This window comes from Marmota marmota, unplaced genomic scaffold, assembly GCF_001458135.2.
Source record: "Marmota marmota marmota unplaced genomic scaffold, marMar, whole genome shotgun sequence".
Taxonomy (NCBI): Eukaryota; Metazoa; Chordata; class Mammalia; order Rodentia; family Sciuridae; genus Marmota; species Marmota marmota.
In genome coordinates, this window is record NW_026000240.1 from 5,931,005 (window position 1) to 5,948,571 (window position 17,567).

Sequence of the window (17,567 nt, forward strand, 5' to 3'; positions counted from 1 at the left end):
TGGGAATATATATATATATATATATATATATATATATATATATATATATATAAATGTGGCTCCCTTTTTTGTGGGGGAGAAAAAAGGACTCTTCCTCATTCCCTTTAAAGTGGGAAACAAATACTGACATTAAAAGATAAAACTAAACCTTTATCTTGAATTTCACACAACTACTTGTGACAAGGGAGATGTTTAGACTTGTTGTGTACACTTCAGAGTACTTTTCATGAGTTCTTCCACAGTGAACCCTTGGATTATCTGGTGGCTTTTTCTAGCCAAATTTGCATTAATTCTTACTAAGATTGGATGGTTTTCTTTCCTCTATTGGCGCCATTCTTCAGATATTAAAATTAAACCATCCACTCCCTTACCTTCAGCCTTCAGTGAATGCTTTCTAGTTGTCAGGAATGCTGAAGAATTAACACTTTGACTCTTAAATGTGATACTGGTTTGCAGATTCCCTTAAAGCAGAAAAAGAGGAGCACGTATTAATTTGTATGGCTTTTGCTTCTCTTTGGTCTTGTGTGACTTAGGATTTGGAAGTGGTTCAGTTCTAATGCTGGTATGAAGATTTAGAGTTCTTAGTAATCAAAAAACATATCCTATAATTCAGTTACAAAATAAGGAGGAAAAATAAAAGGACTTGAACCTTCCAATTTTCTCAGACTTAACCCAGATGACTAGAGGCTGTGTTTCTGCATTACAACAAATATTTCAGGCTTTGTGGTCCTGATCAAGGTCCTCAGTAAATTGGAGTTAACCCTAGGTGCTTTCCCCCTCTGTGACTGGCAGATAACACATTATTTTAAAGAATACTTAAGAATTTTTTTTTCTTAGTCAAGTGCAGCTTGATTCTGATATACTCCGGCTGCATATATGATCCCTGTAATGTAGCATTCTTAAGAAAAACAACCATTTTTCTCAACATGACATGCTTAATTCAAATAAGGGCAGTGATCTTTTTTTTTAATAACCTCATTGTTCCCTAATAATTTTATTTCGTCTACTAGTACCAACTCCCACCCTCACCCCCAATAAAAATGGTGTCCACCTTCTGACTCATTTAATGATGACTGCAGTCTATACCTGCAAATGGCGCTTCCAGTACTGTGTTCACTGATCCACATTTTGTGCTTGGACTGGAATGAAAATATAAGCTTAATTGCCAAGATAACTGCAACTGAGTTCAATACGACTTCTCGGTGCTAGTTGGCCATCTTGACTCAATGTTGGGATACACTATCAGAGAAGATTTTTTTGATGATGATTCTGTTCAAAATGAATTCTGAAGGAAAAGTTGCTGACTTCTGTTTCAGAGCATACCCTTTTAAACCTCTTTAGACTTATCCTCTTCTAGAATTCATAACCCCAAAGTGTAAAATCTATCTGGAAGTTGCCCCTGACAAGCTATTATACATCTCTGATAAATCCTGCTGAATGTAGGAGATTTTCAGAGCTTTCATACCTCATCATGATGTTATTTAAACAGCCAACTTATGTGACCTGATTTAAACTTTTAAAAAGCCCACTTCATTCAAACTAGAAAGATTCAAAGACAAAGGACATTTATCAGCCAAGAGTGATGCATTCTTCGCCTCTAGTCTGTAGTTGTGTCTGTGCTCGGGGATGGATACGTCTGATGTCTGTTGTTATTGATGGAGCAGCCACAGCAAAACTAGTCAACTCTCATCTATACTGTTACTTTTTCTAGTGCTGCTTTGTGCTGAGGAACTTTTTAGTTTACTGCACTTGACTTGTAAAAGACTTTGATTCTTTGTAATTTTAGGGATAAATTAGGTGGTTAATTTAAAGAAGAACTTTCAATGTTGCCTTTACATCACATTAAAATATGACTTCTTTCAGAAGGATAATAGAAGCACTGATTCATAGTAAAAATCTCATTTTTAGCTTTGAATTTTTTTTTTTTTTGTGGCTGAGTTTTTTTAAATTGTAAATTACTGGTAACGTCATTTCTATAGGATGTTTTGAATTATGTATCTTCTATTGGATAGTTAATTTTTTTTTCATTTTATAAACCAATTTGAATGGAAAATATAAAGCACACCAAGTGTATTGCCACATTAGTAAGAGTAGTGTATGGTGGGAATTTTTGCTAACAATAGCAGGTGTCTCAATGAATGAATTAAAACAAAAAAAGTCCATTTAACTGATGTGATCTGTTTTGTTTAAAACAGAAAAATTTACCTTGCTGTGGTCCTAAAAGTTCATGAACCTTAAGATCTGAACAAAGCTTTTATTTTTTTAAGTATAAAAATTGAAATTGACTCAAGTTATATCACAGCATAATTCACATGTGCTTGTACTTATTGATAAATCAGCCTTTTTGATATTAGAAATGGCATTTTAAGGGGTAATTGTAAATCCTATTTTATTTCTCTGGAAGATTCTATTTAGTTTGACTTATATTTTTATCACAAAAGTGTGTTACTCATTATAGAAGTATATTGATTTCAACAAAAGAAACATTTTAGTTTTATATGCTGATGAGGAAAAGTGGCTGTTTTTCCTCCCCTGACCCCTTCCTTCAAACTTTGAAAGTATATTCTTTCCAATGAGAACTTTGGTGGGGAGAGAAAAGTGTTCAGAGAATTTGGGGTGTAAAGCACCTGATATCTGAAGGACCAGCAGATAGATAATGGTTGATTGGAAAAATACCAGGGAATGTAAAGATGGTGGACATAAAGAAAAGATTGAGGAGACAGAATTCTCAGTAGAACACTATGTTGTCACTTATCAAAATCCTTTTTAGTTATTGCCTATGTCAGTAGTACTGCTTTTGAAGACTGTTGTCCTAGGATTGTTTCTTCATATACCTGATAAAACTGATTTGACTCTGGGATGTTTTCAGCCTTATTGTTACAGAGGAAAAATTAGCAGTTTTCCCTTAATAAATCTGAATTATTCCAGGTTGCTGCTGATTTTTGCCTAAGAAAAAAGTATGTAAGTATATTTCATCAACCAGATATGGCAACTAAATCTTCTTGTCAATGACTACCTGCAGGCAACTTTAAATTATTTCTGTAGTTCAAAATAAACATTTTGGCTGTTGGATCCCCCATCTTGGGGCATTATTATAAAAATATTTTCTTCAGGTCAAAGGATTTATTTCTATTTATTACTTGAGTGAAAATTGTCTTTTATCAATGGCAAGTCATTATAGTTGTTTTAGGGATTGAAGCTTTTTATGTAAATTGGAAATTGTGATGTATTAGGATGCTGTTCACTAAAGAAGGGGCTCACTTTTAGAAAGAGGCATTGTTTGCTTTCAACTTACATTATATGCTACCTCCTACATTCCAGATTTGCTCATTTGTAGAGATATGTGTGCCTATATGTGAAAGTCTCAAATTTAAGTATTTTGACATACTAAATTAATAGGACCATTTCCTTCTATTAAGTGAACAGATTGAGTAAATATCTGCCCATTTGGGAAATGTTTTAGATTATCTTTTCCTATCAAAAAAGTTAATTTTTAAAAAAGTAATTGAAAGCCAGATCAGACAAGTACAGTAAGTAGGCTGTAATGTGAAAAATATAACATGCTTTATTGTCCCAAAGAGGGCAGGTTTTAAGAATGGATACCTGAGCATCAGAATAATGTTTGGTAAAGTAAGGTATTTATATATGAATTAAAATTATCAAATTATGTTGGGTATAAAATACATCTGAAAGCTTGAGGTAAGCAAAGGTAAACTTCTAGATGAAGTTCCATTCTGTTTTTACTAAGTGTAGGTAAAGAAGTCTGTTTTTCTGAAGGTGTCAAGGCAAAGGCACTTTGTCTTTATGTGAGCATCTGTTATGTTATGGCTAAGGACTTTCCCATTTTCTTAATCCTCCAACTGCTTTTTGAGGTGGATAGTTATCACTGTATTATACATGACAAAATAAGACACATAAGAAATTACTTTGCTCCATGGTCACAATCCTTAAATACTGGATGTCCAAGGGAGGAGAGAAGACTTGCCAAGTTCTGTCTTAAAGAAAGCAGTGGTTGTGCTGTTCTGTGCCCAGGAACTCCACAACTAGACTTTCAGGAGCCACAGGTGGGCAAACCCATTTTGTAGGACCATTCTTCCTGACTTCCTCATCATTGGCTTTCTGGCTCCCTTAGAACAACTCCATCTGGTGTAAGTTGCTTTTAGTTTATACAGTCTGGTGTTGTAGGCCCACTCAGCCCAAATATCTTTCCCCTCGTTTGGTGCTAAAACTCTGTACATCAAGACAAGTACAACAGAGGTTTATTTAAAAAAAAAAAAAAAAAAAATGTCAGCCAGATGTGGTGGCATACACCTGTAGCCCCAGCACTCAGGAGGCTGAGGTTGGAGGATTGCAAATTTAAAACCAGCCTCAGCAATTTAGCTAGGCCCCAACAAATTAGTGAACCCTTAACTCAAAATAAGGGCTGGGGATGTGGCCCAGTGATTATGTGCCCTTGGGTTCAATCCCTACAAAAAAAGGAAATGATTGAGTTTGAATTTACTAACATAATTGGGAGATTTTCCATTCAAATGCAAATACAGGGAGGTGTTGACAGAAAAGGAAAACCTTTGAAATGAAGAAGAATTACTCCCTGAAGCAGTGCCATGGATGTGAACTTAATACAGTGTCCTTCCTAAAAGAGTATCATCCCTTTGAGGTATCATTTTACTGTATTTTTGCTTAGTATTTTTGTTTACCTTATTTTGGCCACTCCATGACCTTTTTCAGAGTGTTCTAACACTGATTTTGGAAGGGCTGTAATGATTCTTTGTACTTGAATGCAGTCTGTCAGGCCATGGGTGAGTGCCTTGCACATAGTAGACATCAATAAATAAATGAAGGAACATGCATTTTTGTGATGTTAGTAAAGGGTACTCGATTACAAAAGAAAATTCAAAGGAACTCTTTTATGCGATTGTTTGAAACTAGGATTAAAAACTTAAAGCAAGTGTCTCAACATCTGTTTTATATGTAGTTGCTTTTCAGAAAACATAATATGACCTGAAGTTTACAAAAGCAAATTTGCTAAAGCCAGCTTGGGTGATTGTTGCCCTCTTTCACTTGAATTTTGGAAAAGTAATTGTCTCTAATTTCCAATCAGTATATGTGGCCATTTTTGTGATCATTAATGTTTTTGCAAAAAATAAAATTATTCTTGACTTTTTTTTATCAAGATCCACTTAACCTGAGGAAACCAGCAGAGTGCAGTGGAGGGTCCATAGTAAGAATCACAATACCTTATCTACCATTTGGGTTTAGGATTATTAAAATAAAGTGATGGGTACAGAGAAAATGAAAACTCAAAAAAGATCACAGTGGGAAGAGAATAGCACAGGATTTGAGAGAAGCCTGGGCAGGCCTGGGTGTAAATTACCATATAAAAAGTGGAATTTTCCAAAATTAAGTTAATGATTTATGAGAAGAGACTGCTGAAGTCAGCAGTGACTGTACTGGTTTATTAGGGACAGTTCCAGTTTAAATCAGTGGGTCATTTTAATATGTTAAATATTTAAGTGTCCCCTGTTCATGGCAACATTTCTGTTTAGAATATTTGCAATTTGGTAAGGGGCAAGAGGAATAAACCTTTCAATTGTAGATTTGAGACTTTAAGTTGTAAAACTTTTATGTGAAACTTTTTTTCCACGGGCAGGAAAATTTAAAATCACCTGTCTGATGAGAATTAAGGGAAAATGTTAAAAAAAAAAAAGGGGGGGGTTAACAATGTGAGAGAATCTTTTCTTAGCTCACATAAAGTATGATTTCTGGCACTTTGGATTTACTTGTGTCAGTATTCCTTACTCCTCCACACTCTAGCCATCAATTTCCTCATTCAAAGGAATTCAAACTGAAATTCTTAGTTTTAATTCATAAGACTACATACAACATTAGGACTAGTTGTTAATATTAGAAAATGATTAATGAATAAATTAACCAAAATCATAGTTGTATTCTTTATCATCTTTACACAGCTTCCTGATGTTGTTTGTAAAAAATCAAAATTCCAGATCTCAAAAGTGGATTTAGTTTTATCAAATTTTGGAGAAAATTCTTTTTGTGGTTGATTGGTTGATTTTGTGTCAGGCATTTAACCCAGGAGCAGATTACCACTGAGCTACATCCCCAGGTAGGGGTGGGTGTGTGTGTGTGTGTGTGTGTGTGTGTGTGTGTGTGTGTTTGTTTGTTTTGAGACCAGACTTGAACTTGCAATCCTGTTGCTGGGATTACAGGCCTGTGACACTCTCCCAGCTGATTGGCTTCATACTCTTAACACATTCTTAATTTTGTCCCTCTCCCTCATGCTTGTGGTTCCTGTAGCGGATTAAATATATTCTAGCACCAATACTCAATTCAGCTTTTGTCAAATTTAGTTTTTCTGTTTTAGTAGTTTCCCTAGTACATAAACAGTGATTATGTACTAGGGAAATACAGATTTTTTCTTAACATTCTTTGAAACAAAAGCTTAATTTTTTTTTTTAATCTCAGCTGCTTTTAAATTGGCCTTTTAATGAGCTAACAAAAATGGAAATAGATGCTGAGTTTGGTGGCACACACCTGCAAACTAGACTTAAGGAAGCTAAGCAGGAAGAGCACAAGTTGGAGGCCAGTTTCAGCAACTTAACTGAGAGATGAATAATAATGTTTTAATGATGTTTTTACTATAGTTAATGAATTACAAGTTAGCCAGGTATGCCTTTTGTGCTTTATAAAGGCAAAACTTTCACATGTCTAATAAAGTACGCAATAGGAGACCGTTTGTTTCCAAATGAGTTTTAATTTTCCACAGAGAAATGTATTTGCCCCCTGACTTTAGCTTGGTTACCAGGAAAACCCTTTACACAGAACAACACCTACCTCAATCTCTGGTAGGCACCCCTTGGGACTGAGGATCGAACCCAGGGGCTCTGGGCTACTGAACTACAGCTTTGACCCTTTTTATTTTTGAGACAGGCTGTCGCTAAATTGCTCGGGCTAGCGTCCAAATTATGATCCTCCTGTTTCAACCTCTGGAGGAGCTGGGCATAAGAAACTATGTTCAGTTCCTTTCTAATTGAGCAAGGAGAAGGATGGATGAAGGAGAAGCAAGGATGGAGAAACTAGTCCGTTTACAGTTTCTTTGTAAACTTTATTGAACTCGGGCACACAACCACTGAGCCACATCCCCAGTCCTATTTTGTATTTTAGACAGGGTCTCACTGAATTGCTTAGTGCCTCGGTTTTGCTGAGGCTGGCTTTGAACTAGCAATCCTCTTACCTCAGCCTACTGAGCAGCTGGGTTTACAAGCCTGCGCCACCACACCTGGCTAAGAGGGTATCTTAACTAGTTTACATACTTTCATGGTCATGATAATTTCTTAAAACTATGGGAAACTCTCAACAGCATATTTAAGAATAATCTTACCCATTTCTTACCCCATTGCAACAACCTCTGTCCTTCTCTGAATCCCCTTTGAAGAAATAGGAACTCTTAGACCAAAAGTGCTCACCCAACGTTTGCTGGGTTTTCCCAGTATACCATTGACTTATAGACCTCTAACAAGACTTATTCTTTATCCTTTTTCTAAAGATTTAGAGGGGAAACTTTTTGAACCAGAAATCTTAAAAAATCTGGGCATTAATTCTGCTCCATTCAATATGGCATAATAATGCCACCAGGCAGGAGCAAAACCAAAGCAATCTGCAGCGAAGGCGCTTGCACAGAGTCACCGGCGAAGGGTAGGTCAAAGCTTCACGCATTTCAGAAATGTGTCTAGTTTGGGTAATTTATGAGCCAAGGGTGGGCCTAAGCCTTTGACTAAGGGGCATCAACAAACTCATTTTTTTCAAAAAGAAATGCATATTCTTTTTTTGGGGAAAAAAAAGATCCACTGAATCCCAAACTGTCAAATTAGGTCTGGGAAACATTCTGTTAAGATTCCCACCCTTCCAGGAAAGGATTTGAATTTGCGGGGCGCGAGTGAAAAGGGCCGGAAACTAACATTGCGGCGCAGGCGCAGGCGGACATCTCCTATTGGCCACGTCGGTTCGGGCGTGATTGGGGGGAGGGACGGGTCCCTTTTAGCCCTTGCGCCCAGCTTCCCCTCCCACTCTTGTTTGACGCGGCGTTGAGGTGCTGGCTGTTGGTATTGCGGAAGGAACCTTGGCATCCCCAGCCTCTAGTTCCGGTGGCTACGTAGGTTTTTAACTTACGAAAGCTTGTGTTTGAAGTGGTGGTCCGTTCATCCTCCAGTACTTAGTCCCTCAAGACTGGAAGGGTGGCTCTGTGTTCTCCAACCTTCGGAGCTGGGTGGGGGAGGGGCGCTTGATAAGACGTTTTGTGCAACCCCTCCCACCGCCTCCGCTTGGGACCGCCCTATACCTTAACCAAACACGCAACTTTAGTACCGGGCTTGCCGGCAGCGCCAGAATCCTTTTGATTATATTCGCGAGTATTTGACAGGGGCGACTTAAGTATTAGAAGCCGTGCTGGTGATTCTGAAATCGTATTAATTAAAACCGTGTGCTTTTTAAATTGCGATTTATTTATTTATTTTTACTGCATGGGTTAGGGCCGGACGTCAACCTACTCTATTGGGGCTTCCGAGCCATGGCGACGAGGGAACCAGGAGATGCCTTGGCACAGTCCACCCTTCCCTCTTCTGCCAGTCACAGCAAGGAAGCGCCTGAAAAACCTAACTATGCTCTCAAACTTACTCTTGTGGGGCATACGGCAGCAGTATCATCAGTTAAGTTCAGTCCTAATGGAAAATGGCTAGCAAGTTCTTCTGCTGATAAACTGATTATAATTTGGGGAGCATATGATGGAAAATATGAGAAAACACTATATGGTCACAATCTGGAAATATCAGATGTTGCCTGGTCATCAGATTCTGGTCTTCTTGTTTCTGCCTCAGATGATAAAACTTTGAAGATATGGGATGTGAGGTCTGGAAAATGTTTGAAAACACTGAGGGGACACAGTAATTACGTCTTTTGCTGTAATTTCAATCCGCCATCCAATCTCATCATTTCAGGATCTTTTGATGAGTGTGTGAAAATATGGGAGGTGAAAACAGGAAAGTGCCTCAAGACTTTATCTGCTCACTCTGACCCGATTTCTGCTGTTCAGTTTAATTGTAATGGGTCCTTGATTGTGTCGGGTAGTTATGATGGTCTCTGTAGAATCTGGGATGCTGCTTCAGGTCAGTGTTTAAAAACACTTGTCGATGATGATAACCCTCCTGTCTCTTTTGTAAAATTTTCTCCAAATGGTAAATATATTCTCACTGCAACTTTGAACAATACTCTTAAACTGTGGGATTACAGCAGAGGCAGATGCCTGAAGACTTACACTGGTCATAAGAATGAGAAATACTGCATATTTGCCAGTTTTTCAGTTACTGGTGGAAAGTGGATTGTGTCTGGCTCAGAGGATAACCTGGTTTACATTTGGAACCTTCAAACTAAAGAGATTGTGCAGAAATTACAAGGTCATACAGATGTTGTGATCTCAGCTGCTTGTCATCCTACAGAAAACATCATTGCATCAGCAGCATTAGAAAATGACAAAACAATTAAACTGTGGATGAATAACTACTAAAGCCAAGTTAGCAAAAAACTTATTTGAAAGATGGTTTTCTAACTGGTATGGTTTTTATTTCTTTTAAAAAATTACCTTCAATTATAAGACTTACAGATTTATAATTCAAGAATACAAGACAAGACAGTTGCGAAGACAAGTCTAGAATCTACCTGGGGCTTTTGACTCCTAATCTTGATGCCTGTTAGGAATCTCAGATATATTTGTCCCTGTACAGGTTTCTATTCTGTTCCTCTTAGTAACTTTTGTAGAGGCTTGGTTTACTTGGGAAATAGTTCAATTAGACAGCATGACTGATTGAGGTGGGCAAGAAATTTTGCAGTTTCTGATTTGGGAGGTCAAATGAACAAGAGCATGAGGCTAGGGTGGGTAATAAGAAGACTGTAGATACATGTCACGTGCCTCCAGCACTTTTAGTGATATGTGATGGAACATGAAACGGTATATAGAATTACGTCAGTAAGTTGGGGAAAGTAAGTCCTGATTTTTTAATTAAAGGACCTCTGCCTCATTAGATAGTGCCATCTTGTGATGGCAATGTATGCTACATTGAGTGGTGAGGCTGCACTCCTTCAGGATGTTACCTATTAACTCACATACTTCAGACTCATTGTACAGAAGTTACTTCTTGTGCCATCACTGCCTGTCTCCCTCCAACCTCAGTGGACAGATGAATTAGATGTTCTTGCTTTTTCTATAATTCCTAAAACTCAAAATACATTATTTACCAATGTGTCATAATGTTTTCATGGGCCATGTTTCCAGCAGATAATGAGCTCTGTGGGATCAGGAAGTTTTGATCCCACAGAGCTGATTATTCACCTTTGTATTCTGTTTGATGAATGACAATGAATGTGATGTCACAGCTTCCTTTATTCCTTGCCTCCTTTCAATAGGTTTTAGTAATAAATTCCCAATAATATCATTATTGATTAAAAAGTGTCTAACCCTAGCCACACATATTAACTTTATTCACCAAAGCTTGCAGGAAATGTAAGGTAAAAAATATAAAGTAGAAAATGGTTTCTACCATGCAGACATGAAACAAATACAAAAAAAAAAAATCTAGACATTAAGCGAAAATTAGTACAACAGTAATTTTAACTGAAAGCAATAAAGGCATAACTGTCTTGCTTCTTTTATATTTTATAGCACCTCATCAATTGCTCATTAAATTGTATTTGACAAATTCTGAGGAATATATTATAGTGACTAGTAGAGTGCTGAGAGCTTTCTGAAGAATAAGTTACTAGTCAGGTATTAGTGTTAAGAGGTTGATATATCTGGCTGGGGATGTGGCTCAAGCAGTAGCGCACTCGCCTGGCATGTGTGCAGCCCGGGTTCGATCCTCAGCACCACATACAAACAAAGATGTTGTGTCCGCCAAAAACTGAAAAATAAATATTGAAATTCTCTCTCTCTCTCTTAAAAAAAAAAAGAGGTTGATATATGAGAACATTGGGAAGAGTATAGTGTTAGTGTTAGAGGCAGGTCTGAAATTGTGGCTAAGAAATTTACATTTAACCCATAAAGAACAGTCATAGTGAGCTGGGGTTGTGGCTCAGTGGTAGAGCACTCGCCTAGCACTTGAGAGGCCCTGGGTTCGATCCTCAGTACCACATAAAAATAAAACAAAGGTATTATGTTCAACTACTTCTAAAAAATAATCCTAGTATGTTATTAAATAGAGAATAACAATGAGAAATGATTGTGTGAATGGTAACAATTATGAGCCATTAGTTTAATGAGACATTTTTAATTTTTATTAAAATAAACCTACAGGAATCACATTTAAATGTTCTTCAACAGTTAAAAATGGTTTCTATGAAGAAAGGTTAATACTTTTAAAAGAAGTACTACATTAAAATCTACCCAAATTTAAAACACTGGTTTAGGAGTCCCAAAATAATCAAGAAAAATGAATCTTCTAAAATGTATGAGAAACAATAATGCTTTTATTTTGGCAGCAGGGATTGAACTCAGGGACACTAGACCACTGAGCCACATCCCCAGTCCTATTTTGATTTTTAAGAGACAGGGTCTCACTGAGTTGCTTAGGGGCTTGATTTTGCTGAGGCTGGCCTTGAACTCTCCAGCCTCAGCCTCCCAAGCCTCCCAAGCCCCACACCTAGAACAACAATGCTTTTTGATAACTTTGCAAGTGATATCTAAAAGGAAGCTAAAGTCAGACTTCTCTAGAATAAAGTATATAAACAGATAACATCAGATTAAGAAGCTATAATGTGTTAGATTATACCTAGCATTTTATTAAACGAAGCTCCCAAACAGCAGCATATATTACTTTTTAATTTCTATTATAACTGAGGAGAACTAGCACATTGGGATGACTATACTGACTTGACATCCATTAATACTAATGAGGCATATTGAGAATAATGAAGTGGTTATCATAGAAACCATCATCCATATGTAAGTGAGACAACTTGGCATCCCAAAGTCAAAACTAAATGAGATGTAGGCTCATCTTTCACACTAATAAGAACATGAGATTTTCATAAGGAATTTAGTTTCTCAGGCAGCAGGAAAGGAATCAATTGGGAACCATTATCCATGGAGCTAGGAAGTGACTGCTGTGGCCCCCAGCAAATCCATGATGCTATAATTTCTAAGTCCCCCAAACTCCTGGCCAGACCATTCTCATCACCTTGCCAGAACATTTTCAAATAATATTCTCCAAAGAAACTTCATCTTTGAGATCCCAAAGATACAGTGAGGTCTGGCTGCTTCTCAGGGCTTTCTCAAGAGCCAGCCTCCCCAAAGCACCATAGCATTGTAATCACCTGGGCAATGTCATCTGATCCTCCTTACCCTTTAGAAATAAGTACCAGAGGGAGAAATACAGAATGAGAAGCCATTCTGGCTGCTGGAGAGAAGTCACTTTAGTAATGGGAACAAAAGTAATAAATCAGATACCAGATTCTAACAGTTAATATTAAGGCTGAAGTAAGTTGTCTCATTTTTAAATTTTTTCCAAAAAGCTGGGAGACTGCATTTTACTTGGATTAAAGCCACAAAACATAAAACAAGTCTTTAAGAAAATTTATTTGTATATCTATAGCAGAAAATAGGGAAAGAGTCTGTGCAAAACATATAGTGATGAAGTGGAGCCTCACCATATCCTTTTAAATACAGGCTTGCTGCAACATTATTCCTGGATTTTCAAAATCCAGCCAGGACGGATGCTTCTCTGCTACTCTGTTTTAGCCTTCATGGCTGCTTCCTCTCTGAGACGAGCTTTCTTTTCTAAGTTCAAGCTTGTTAAAGACTCATTTCTTTTGGCAGCCTAAAATGAAGTAAATTTGAACAGGCGATTATGTCAAGTTGAAGAGAATGTCATTATCTTACAGTGAGGACAGCAGGGTCCTCCACACGTGTTCTATATCCTGTGATGCTCCAGACTACAGTAGCCTATCTAAGCACAAGATTAGTGTATACCTCTCCCTTTCTGGCCTCTTTCTATAGATTTGCAGCTTCTTTTCCTTACATTTTTCATTCCCTTGTTTTTCCCTTTTTCTTCCCTTCCTCTCCACTTCTCGTTGATATTAAGTACCTTCTCAATTTCCATTTTTTCTCCTTTTACTTTTCTTTGTTGCTACATTTCTCCTTCCCAACTCTTCTAGCTCCTTACTGGAGCTTACTTACATAAACAGATTAGTATGGTATAGAACATGAGAGGAACTCATGCACATATGGCTTGGATGGTGCGAAAAGAAATCCCAAATATTTGCTTCTGCAGTAAACAAACTCAGCAAGTTTAAACAAATATACAAAAGCAGTGCACTTTTCTGAGAATTCTGAAAACCCACATGTCCTCTTCAGAAGCTTCTGAAGGTTTCAATCTGAGAACTATGCATGAGAGGTCAAAGATGGAGACAGGGAAAACTGAAGTGATACAGCATCAGTGTTTTCAAGAGAACTTGGCCTAGGTCAGCACTCTTGCCCCTTTGTGCACCTGTGAGGTCAGCTTAAAATGGGCAGTGTTTTCATTTAACTGCAAGACTCTAAAGAGAGCCAAAAGTTCATTTCCTTTTACTCTGAAGTCACTGAGGATAAGGAAATAGTTAACAATGGGTGTGTAGAAGAATCTTTTTAGTATCTGTTAATAGTTATAAGACATCTCTTCCAACATGGAAGCTGTAACACATAGTACCAGACATTAAAAGATAGTTTTGACCAGCACTACTGAATATAAAAATAACTAATAAGATAAAATACTAGGAGGTTTGGTAACATGCAAATCTGGATCTAAATTTTTGCTTTGATACTTTGAGTTTGGGAAAATTATTGAGCATCTCTAAGTTTCAATTTCTTCCTTTATTAAAAAACAGTAATAAGAAAACTATATCTCAGGTTCTGAGGATTATTATGGTGAGTAAATGAGCTTAAAAGTTTACCCTTCTACATGGTAAGCACTCAATAAATGGGAAAAATTTTACTCTACTTCCATTAGGCAGCTCTGTTATAAGGGAGTTGTGTAGCCTTGGGTAAGTTACTTAAGCTTTCCAGGCTAGTTTCCTCATCTATAAATGAGTACCTATCTTACAGTGCTGCTGTGAGGTTCAAATGAGACAATAATAGCCAAGTATCTGGAACGCAGTAAGAATTCAATTAGCAATAGCTGTTAATTATAATCTATTGAAAAAAAGATTTCTAGATTTTCATTCCTATGTGCTATTTAGAAGCAGTGGTCCTTAAACATGGCTACATTTGGCTGAGCCTCAAATAAAGAATCATGATAAGATGTTCATCATGATTAAGGCAGTTATAGTGAGGATAAATAAGTCCAAGTACTGACAGTGCTTTATAAATATGCAAAGTGCTTTAAAATGCCACTGTCCTATTTCTTGTTTCATGTTATTTATGTTATTTATGACAACTATGATAACACTTTTTTACACAAAACTAATATTTCTTCATCATGCCAAAATTAGGCCTTGCTATTTATCCTGACACAATAGCTCATGTTTGTCCCACTTTGTCTTTTGTTTCCTATCATTTCTTGTGTAGAAAATAGCCTCTTCTTGGTCAGTAAACACAAGGGTCAATCCCTGCTTTCCTCCTGGTTCTTTGTGAAGAGAATTCAGACACAGAGGAACCCAGTCTCACCTTCTTGCCCTCGATAATCATCAGGATGCATCCTACCACTGTCAAGGCGATCATTATATAGCTAACCTTTACCCGAATCTTGTTCTTTGCAGCATCAAGCATCTCAAACCTAATAATACAATGTGATCAAGAGACAATGTTAGTAACTTTTCTATTTCTGAAGTTGCAGCAAAATATCAAGTTCTGTGTACCATAGTTCAGAAGTAAAGTGTCTATAAATGTTTAAAAAAGGAGGTAGGAACTGGAGATCTCATAGATTCTTTGGGAGGATGGGCCATTTTCATAACTCATTTATGTGTTTAACAGCAAGATAACAAAAATTTAATTCAAAATAAGTAAGAAGACAATAATAAAGAAAGAGCCAGGAACAAAGCAAACAAAAATAAAAAAAAAAAAAAAAACCCAACCCCCCAAACCAGCAAGGCACATTAAACTACTTTTGCTATGGTGAGCCCCAATTTTGGCTCTCAGGTTTCCAGCAGCCAACACTAAAAATGAAACCATTAGCTGATTCTCCTTTGGGTTCTTAAGAAAATATGTGATATAGTGATTGAAGAATGCCTTGGTAATAGATACTGCTGTGAGCTTCCAACACAAAGTACAATTCGGAAAGAAAAACCAATATGAGAAAGTCAAACAATGTGCTCTATATAATCTGTCTTTTTGCTCTGTCTTGAACTAGGAATAGATTTGAGAATATCTGAGCCTGTAGAAAGATCCTTTAAGTGACAGTCCCTTAATGTTTATCTTTTAACTAATGATTTGCTAAAACTGAGTGAAAGTTTGCTTTGGCAAGTGCCTGGAGTATAGTAGCTCTTCTAATCTGTCCTCTTGAGTGTACACCCATGTGCCCCAATAGAAAGTTGGGGGTTGGATCATCATCTTGGATGAAAGCCAAGGGGCATAACATGGAAGAGTCTAAAGAGAAAGCCACTCTATCTTGGTTATTTTGTAGGTAGACAGTGGTTCTATTGCCTGGATGCCTGTAGAATCTCAAGGCACACAGCATGTGGAGTCATAAGGGGGCCCGAGATAAAGAATTTCTGGTCTCCTCCAAAGTATACACAGGGAAGTAATCATCTTTAGATGATGGAATTGGAGTGCTTTTTAGCTTTTCCTCCCCCACATCTTTAACACAAATTATTTTGAAAAATCAGATGGGGAAATGGTTTTTAAAAAATGCTCGGAAGGAGGCACAGGGCTTGGAATGTTGCAGGTGGATAGGAGGAGGACCCTTAAATATGATATGAGCTGGGAACTACAAGGCAGCAATGTGGAAGGAGTTCGCTAGGTACCAAAACTGGGCCTGCAGTGGTAGAAACCAAGAACAACTTCTAAAGACAGTGAATTACTCAAGAGCATCTGAGATCACACTACTACCCATTTTGGCTGTATTTTATGTTAATTGGTATGTCCCGCTGAAGTGCTGTGATCCTCATGTACAGTGATATATTTTACATGTAAAGGAACATTTAAAAAAAAGTAAAATACATTTAAATAAGGCCATGATATTGTTATTCATCCCATAGGAAGCAATAAGGTTAGGCAGTACCTGTTCAGAACTACCAGCTCAAGGATAAATGGTTGCCTGAGTTCAGGAAAAAGTCTTTTGGGGTGACTCACAGACAATATTTCAGACCTGAGGTGATCCTGGAACCAACTAAAGGGCAGGCTGGGGAAGGTGTTCCATAGCAAAGCCTATACACCATCAGTTAGAAAAATGTGTAGCAGCTAGAATATTCAGAAAGAAATCAGAGCACAGACAAGAACTTGATGATGTCACTGTTATTTCTAGGGTGCTCTTATTTTCCAGGAGAGTACACTATCACTTAAACTAACACAGACAAGGGTTTTTCTGCTGAAACAACCCTAGTGAAAATAACGTGCTAATCTGACTGACAGAGCAGAAGGGCTCTACTGCTAGGTGCAGGGGACACAAGCCTATAGTCCCAGCTACTTGGGAGGCTGAGATGGGAAGATCACCTGAGCCCAGGTGTTCAAGACCAGTCTGGACAATACAGTGAGACTGTATTTCAAATAAATAAGTAAAAAATTTAAAAAATTTAAAATTCTTTTGTAAGAGAAAATAAATACTATCTTTCTGGAAAATAGTTCCTCAATGAACCCAGTTCTTTTTCAATCACGAAAACAAGAAGGCCTCAGAAGAGTTTACTACTTGAAAGAACTTGCAGGAACTTTGTGTGAAGTCTATCTCTGAGTAGGATGGTGCCCAGAGAGGAGCACGCACGTACTTCTCAGAACCCCTTCTGGCTAAGATGCCTACCAGTCAGGGTATTTGGGAACACTGTTGCCAAGTGGTATTGATTCTGACACCCAAGGGATATTTGGCAATATCTAGAGATTTCTTTTTCACCGCTAAGGGAGTGATGCTGGCTTCTAAAGGGTAAAAGCCAGGGGTGCTGTTAAATATCCTCCAACACACAAGTCAGGCCCTATAGTGGAATATTCCATCCTAAAATGTTAACAGTGCTAAGTTTGAGAAACCCTGGGTTGGAGGACCCTGTGCTCCATTACCTACGAAGTGAAAAAGTCCAGGATTATAGCCAAATCTATGTTTAAGGAAGTTAGTGACAGCGGGGACTCTTTTTTCCTCTCAGAAAAAGAATGTATTACACTGAAACTCTTCTATGCCTAACTCTTGAGTGGATTTTGTAGAATATATAGTTACTGTCACTGATATCAACATGATTTACCAAGATTAAATATAAAAACTTAAAAAAGTAAACATTATTGTTTAGTCACATTCCTGTAACTAGAAGATGAAGCTAAATATCAGCTTACTTTGGAATATCTGACAGACATAAGTTTTCTAGCACTTTTTTTTTTTTTTTTTTTTTTTGGT

The 17,567-nt window shown here is 37.4% G+C and overlaps 3 protein-coding genes across 3 annotated transcripts in view; 2 read left to right on the forward strand and 1 right to left on the reverse strand.

Annotated features, from left to right (window-relative positions):
- The window catches only part of Kpna1 (karyopherin subunit alpha 1), a 46,655-nt gene extending 43,578 nt beyond the window's left edge, over positions 1-3,077 (forward strand). The window contains exon 13 of the mRNA XM_015486868.2: positions 1-3,077. This exon is cut by the window's left edge and continues 500 nt beyond it. The gene's annotated coding sequence lies outside the window, so the exon portion shown is untranslated.
- Positions 3,078-4,182: 1,105 nt separating this feature from the next.
- On the forward strand, positions 4,183-10,315 carry Wdr5b (WD repeat domain 5B). The gene is made up of 2 exons (XM_015486869.2): positions 4,183-8,170; positions 8,547-10,315. Exon 2 carries the CDS (start codon positions 8,585-8,587, stop codon positions 9,575-9,577), a length of 993 nt encoding a protein of 330 aa, XP_015342355.1. The 5' UTR covers positions 4,183-8,170; positions 8,547-8,584; the 3' UTR covers positions 9,578-10,315.
- A 2,307-nt stretch (positions 10,316-12,622) lies between these two features.
- Fam162a (family with sequence similarity 162 member A) overlaps positions 12,623-17,567 on the reverse strand; it is a 32,097-nt gene continuing 27,152 nt past the window's right edge. The window contains exons 4-5 of the mRNA XM_015486725.2: positions 14,705-14,828; positions 12,623-12,881 (exon numbers count right to left, since the gene is read on the reverse strand). Of these exons, the coding sequence (XP_015342211.1) occupies positions 12,789-12,881; positions 14,705-14,828 (217 nt within the window). The 3' untranslated portion in view covers positions 12,623-12,788. The remainder of the gene's footprint in view (positions 12,882-14,704; positions 14,829-17,567) is intronic.

Coding starts and splice junctions, on each gene's coding strand:
- Wdr5b (XM_015486869.2), top strand. CDS start 8,585: ATGGCGACGAGGGAACCAGGAGATGCCTTGGCACAGTCCACCCTTCCC.